This window comes from Rhodamnia argentea, chromosome 8 (genome assembly GCF_020921035.1).
Source record: "Rhodamnia argentea isolate NSW1041297 chromosome 8, ASM2092103v1, whole genome shotgun sequence".
NCBI lineage: Eukaryota > Viridiplantae > Streptophyta > Magnoliopsida > Myrtales > Myrtaceae > Rhodamnia > Rhodamnia argentea.
The window spans coordinates 25,848,920-25,854,919 of NC_063157.1; the positions used below are offsets into that span (position 1 = coordinate 25,848,920).

Below are 6,000 nucleotides of genomic sequence, written 5' to 3' on the forward strand. Positions count from 1 at the left end.
TGTACTCTCCCGAGCCCGCCTTTTCGGCTCCTTTGTTGTCGACGTTTCTTCAATGCTAGTAGGAGGATGAAGACTTTCTTGCGTTGGGACGTGCTCGACGTTGTGAATATAATTGATATTATTATCGGTGTCTACTCAACATATAAACTCACGAGGATTATATTAATAATGAGGTTGAGGATAATCGGATTCTCCCATCCCCATCGGCATTGGGCTCTTTCCTCTATCACCAGCTCCGCTTCCACTTGCCATTTTTGTTAGAGAATTGAGCGGAAAACGAATTTAGAAAATTGACAGAATTAAGTCGGGATTGAGAGAATTTGAGAGAATTCGAGAGAATTTAGAGAAATTGTGAGAAAAAAAATGAAAGGAGAGAATGGTATTTATAGAAAATTTAAGACGAAAAAAAAAAGGAGAGAGGGTGGTGTAATTCTTGTTGGGGGCTCTTTCCCCCCCTTTTTTTTTTCCTTTTTCTTTTGGAGGTTCGGAATTGGCCTGGAATCATTGGTTCCGGGCCGGTTCCGAAATTTTTTAAATAGTAGCCAGCCCATGAGGAGTCGGGCCGATTCAGGTTCAAGAACCGGCTGTCTCGATCAAAGGTTGGTTCTGGTTATTACATGGGCCGGTTTCGGGCCCAAATTAGCCCGTAGTCATGTCTAGATATCGGGTAGAAATGACTCGAACTGCGTGTATATCAAAATGAACCGAGATTGTTATGGTAATTTTTTTTTTTGGTTGGGGGGGGAGGTGGTGTCATTATTGCTGGTGATATCTCCTATTTTTAACTTATAGAAACGTAGTTAATTTGTTGCCCAATTAATCTCTTGCTAAATAGCAGATCAACTGAATACAGGGCAGCACAAGATCTGGGGGCCCAAAACCAATTGAAGAATACCCCTCTCTCTCTCTCTCTCTCTCTCTCTCTCTAAATCGGCGACACATCACAGACAGCTGAAACTGAAACAGAGGAGACGATGAAGAAATCGGGCGGAGCGGAGAAGAAGAGGGTGCGACGAATGTCCGCGGCTATTCCCAACGGGGGCCGAGACCCTAATCCCGACACTCCTCCCGGTGTATGCTCTCTCTCTCTCTCTCTCTCGATCTAGGGTTTTATGTGCACTGGAGACGCTAGTTTTTGTTCATTTTAAGGGATATTTGCTCCTCTTTTGAAACCGATTCGACGCGGAAATGTGTCAGCTTTTTGCATGCTGCGATCGCTGCGTCGGCCGAGATGTGTACTCGTGAAATCATCCGTCGATACATATTTCAAGTGCCTGCAAATGAAGTTCTAGACGTTTCTCTCATGTGAATGTCCCACGGAATCGAATACGATATGTTGTCTGTTGTGAATGGCAATCGGATTGAAATCTTTGGTTATCCTGAAAGGACATAATTTAGCTCGGTGAATTGTCGTTCCACGACCTAGAAATGTTTGAATCGAATTCGGCCAGTGCCTCGTTATGGCGACTTCTGTGGTGGTTTTCGGAGATTAATCATCTTCACCCTGTAATTTGAGCCTGAATGTTGCCGTTCAAAGTTGACCATTTGGTGCTTTTGGATTGTGACCTTCTGATTAATAGCTAGTGGATCTCCTGTTCTCCGGGCAAACTTTGTTGGCTTGTTCAAAAGACTTAATCACAAGCTTAATGCTTTTGTGGGACTCTAATCTCCATTGTTTATTTGATGCACCAACACTATTCCTTACTCATTATTTATGCTCAAACTTTGCTTTCCAGAAACAGGCTGCAAAGAGGGATGTATTTCAGGTGTTTGCTGAGAAGGTGAGGGATCATAAGGATTTGGAATCTAGGTGGGCTGTATTACAGGAGACACGTGTGGAATATTTTAGAGGGAAAGATTTCGTTAGTTTTCTGAAAAACCATCCAGAACTTAAAGATATTTTGGGGTTGGACCAAAATTTAGAAGTCGAAGATATTGGGAATGCTTTATTGAGAAAAAAGCTATTGATTCGATGTGACCGTGTGGTGAAAACTGTCCGTCCAGGGAAGAAAAAGTTGTCCACGTGGCCAGCACATTTAGAGATCTATCATGTAAGATTTCTCTATACTTCATTAATTCGTTTGTCTGGCTGAATGTAATGATCTTTAAAATTCTTCTAATGCAGATCTATTGGTTTGCTTTTAGCATGTGAAATTGCTGGTGAGAGTTTATAAAACTGCTAAAGTACTATGAAGGAAGGACTTCACGTATTGATGTACTTTTGGAGATCTGGAGAAGTTGGACTAGTTAAGTTTATAATGGTTTTTAGAACTGGGATAAGGTAAAGCATTCAAGCAGTTCAGGGGTTGTAGTGCTTGATTGCCTGCCTTAGAGCTAGCTAGTCTTGTCACTTATGAAGGCATATTCAGCTGAATGAACTAGTACCAAAGTTCCGAACTAATTCAATATTAGTATTGCATAAGTGCTGCAAATATCACTTGATTGAATTCAGCATACCGTGCATTATTGGCTTCATTGCTTGCAGTAGAGTTGGGAATTATGCAGGCTTATTTTGTTATGCAGATCCAAGTTCATAATTTGATATGATAAATCACACTTTGGCAGGAGCATGTATTTTCTGACAATGATGCCTTCTTTGCCTGGACATTTGAGAAACGGCATCCATTATGGCAGACGCTTCTCTCGTTCTCCTGGCCTGTTTTGACCCTGGCAATATGCTTATTTCCAGTGTATCCCCATCAAGTCAAGATACTAATACTCTACTCCTGTGCCGGGGTCCTGCTGCTAATACTATCCCTTTTGTTCGGTAAGTTATTCTTAGCTGATGTGCTATTGCGATTTACCTCTAAATTATGTTATGCTGTTGGGCGGTTAAGATTTAAGCCACGTATTATGAGCAGATTTTGCTTTTCTATGGTCTGAAATTTGTAATTGGAAACTTCTGCTGATGATGGCACCAATAATTTTGCTGTATTTGTTGATTGACTTGTTCGGCTGGGATGAATGGAGCCTGGTTTTGTCATGTTCAAGGGTTTGCCTTGAGAATAACGAATTTATCTCTGAAACTTTTTGCATTTGTGCTAAACTTTGAATGATGTCATGGAAGTGTACTTCCAAATCTAATGAGTGACTTTGTTTTGTTTTTCGTTTTGTTTTTCCTTTTTTTTTTTAATGCAAATTCTTGATAACAGCACTCTCCTATGACCCTGAAAAATTCCATGGTTGTCAATGATAGTGCCTGACTTCACGTTTGGTATAAGGGCCGAGATTGATACTCTAACCTTTTAGAAGGATTAATGGTGATGACCGAATATGAATCCATTTGCCCATCTTTGAAGGGAAAATGTGGGGCTTGTCGGGATAGACATTTACTTTTAACTTTTTGCTTAATCTAAATCTTGCTGTGGGATGGACTTTGACTATTCTTAGCCTGAAGCATGTGAAACTTTCATGATATTCAAAATTTACATGTAGATTAACATGTAATTTTTCAGTTTTTTCGAAATTTGAAACACTTTAAATTTCGTTGTGAAATTAAAAAAGGTGCCATTTGCTTTGCTTTAGTTTAAATAAACAGGCTTGTGATTTAACTTCCTTTAGGGATGAATCACCTTCTACTTTGTCAATGGGTCTCTTATACGTGGTTACTTGAGTGTTACCCATGACCAGGGAGCTAATGGTTGGTTTGCCTTTTCCCTAGGCATCTAGTCTGGTGATGTAGGTCTCATGTGCAATTATCAACAGACTGGCGAATGTTTTCAAATTTTTTCAACTTGATATGTGCTTGTTTTGGTCTCTACTTTATAGTTTTAGGCGGAAAGTGTGCCAACCTCTGTGAGGATTGGTTGATGATACCGAATTTGGGATATGCGCATCTTTTGAGTTGCTCTCTCTGGCCGACTAGGTAGATTTCTCTTCTGCATGTCCCTTGGGGATTTAACCATCTTTTGACTGGCACTTCCTTGCACTCTTAACTATTATCGGCTTTTGATGATCCTGTTCGATTCACGGACTGCATTTGATTTTGAAATTTCGGCCAACAGAGAAAGGAAGTTATATAGCTGTCAATTTTGGCTGTCTTTTTGTTGATATGAGTTATAGAGAACAAGTTGTATGATGATCCTCGTTCATGTTTCAATACTTAGTTTCACTAGGCTTTGTGAGATGAGTGATGTGGGCCCCTAAATCAATTCAATGATGATATCAACTGCTGGAATAGCCTCAATTAATTCAGATTCAAGGCTGCCTCTTTTTTTCTTCAGAGCTTCCACATTGGCAGGAGAAAAAACACTCATGCTCTTTTTTGTTTGTGTGTGCATAGCCTTCTTAAAAATTTCAGGGCCGTTGTTGCTCTCCTTACTTTAAATGTGAAAGCTTTCCTACCCGTGAGGCCGACAGTTTTAGTGTCATTGAAAATTAAGAAATTATCATTTTGATTTGCAGTTAGAGCTGCGATATTTGGTGCATTGTATATCATCCTTGGAAAGCGTGTTTGGTTTTTCCCTAATATTCTTGCTGAGGAAGCAACTCTCGGAGAACTATTCCGTTTCTGGCCCAAGAAAGATGAGGAGGAACGGCCAAAGTGGACAACCAGGCTCTTTTATGCAATAGCAGCAGTGCTGGTCATCTTGTTGCTTAGGCATCACGCCCCTGATGAGGCTGCTAGAGCCAGGTTAGTAGCTGTTCTCGTTTCAAGGACTGATTGCTTTCTGTCTTTGTAAAAGCAAAGTTGGCTCTGTTCCTTGATCTGTGTTGGAACCTTCTTCTCTACATTCCTCCTGAAGGATCAACTTTTAAAGGACAGAGCTCTTAAGATTGTTATGTTTGAAAGCGCTGTTGAGCAGTGTCTTTAATATAGCAGTAGTCCAAATTTTAATTAGAACATACGCACGCAATTCATTGCTGAGAGGGCATAGGAAGGCTGCTGCCATTAGTTACAGAAATATCTGGAAAAGATTGACCTATGACAGCCTTATACACATTGTGGTTTCTGCAGGAAACTTTTCTGTGCTGCTTATTTCTCGGGTTTCTATAGCATGGCCTTGTATTTCCATTGGTCTCAAGATTGTACTTCTACTATTACAGGTACCAGAAACGGGTATTTAACATAATTGACGATGTGATCGAATGGTCTCCGAGGTTGGCTCTCTCTGGGATGATGGAGAAGCAGCCTACAGTAGTCAATGCAACGGAGCCCAACCAGAATTTCACGGATGGTAGCAAATCAGGCTCAGATACAGCAGGTGCTGAAGCCTCTGAAGAGCAAAGTAGGAATTCAGGCGAAAACATAGAGGACTCTGATGCGTTTCACCAACCTGATAGCATAGAGGACTCTGATGTATTTGAGGAACATGATGATCATATATGATGGTAAATTATCGGAACCCCCCGCACTTTAAGATCGCTTGGCCAACCTGTTCTTTTCATTTGCTGGGGTTTTCTTTTTCCTTTTTGAAAATTTGGAGTGTAAAAGCTGTGTAGCCAAAGGATCTGTGAACAATACATTTAGGTGGGAGGAGTCTCATGCCCCTGTCAATAGGATTGTCTACAGAATACAATGAAGTGCTACTTAAGGAGGGTTTTCTTTGTTTTGCCTAAAGGAATAGTGAGTTCTCTTCTTTATCTATAATCTCCAACTTGAAACGTGGATCAACTTTTGAGCAAGTCGTAGTATGTTTACGGGTTCAATTCTAGTTACCATGTTCTGGAGATGCTTTTTAGCCTTCACTTCGCTGGAACCATGGAGCTCTAAAAAGTGAGGAAATGCTTAGCCTCCATGGATGCCAATCATTCGATGGTACTAACCGCGGAACATGTGTGTCCCATGTGAGCGGAATCACCTTAGCAGTTTCTCAGTGGCTATTATGACGTACGGTCCTTGGATCTAGCAAATCGTAAACTCGAGGTTGAATTTCAGCTTTGTTCGGAATTAAGATCATGCGCTTGTTCAACAAGGTATTTCCTTTTCCCTTTCTCTGTCTCTCTCCAAACGAAACACCTCGCCAATTTCTTCGTCTCTGAACCTTCGTGTCTCAGCAA

The 6,000-nt window shown here is 40.9% G+C and overlaps 1 protein-coding gene across 1 annotated transcript; it reads left to right on the forward strand.

Moving 5' to 3' along the window:
• The first annotated feature begins 873 nt into the window (after positions 1–873).
• LOC115735314 lies at positions 874–5,582 on the forward strand. Its single transcript, XM_030666511.2, has 5 exons — positions 874–1,073; positions 1,737–2,051; positions 2,566–2,767; positions 4,405–4,633; positions 5,047–5,582. Exons 1-5 carry the CDS (start codon positions 975–977, stop codon positions 5,327–5,329), a joined length of 1,128 nt encoding a protein of 375 aa, XP_030522371.2. The 5' UTR covers positions 874–974; the 3' UTR covers positions 5,330–5,582.
• Positions 5,583–6,000: the final 418 nt, after the last annotated feature.

What these genes read in the sequence shown, in the direction of transcription:
- LOC115735314 (XM_030666511.2), top strand. Translation starts at nt 975, where the DNA reads ATGAAGAAATCGGGCGGAGCGGAGAAGAAGAGGGTGCGACGAATGTCC. An exon ending in ATCCCGACACTCCTCCCGGT is followed by an intron (nt 1,074 to 1,736) that starts GTATGCTCTCTC and finishes TTTGCTTTCCAG; the next exon opens with AAACAGGCTGCAAAGAGGGA. An exon ending in GATGAGGCTGCTAGAGCCAG is followed by an intron (nt 4,634 to 5,046) that starts GTTAGTAGCTGT and finishes CTACTATTACAG; the next exon opens with GTACCAGAAACGGGTATTTA.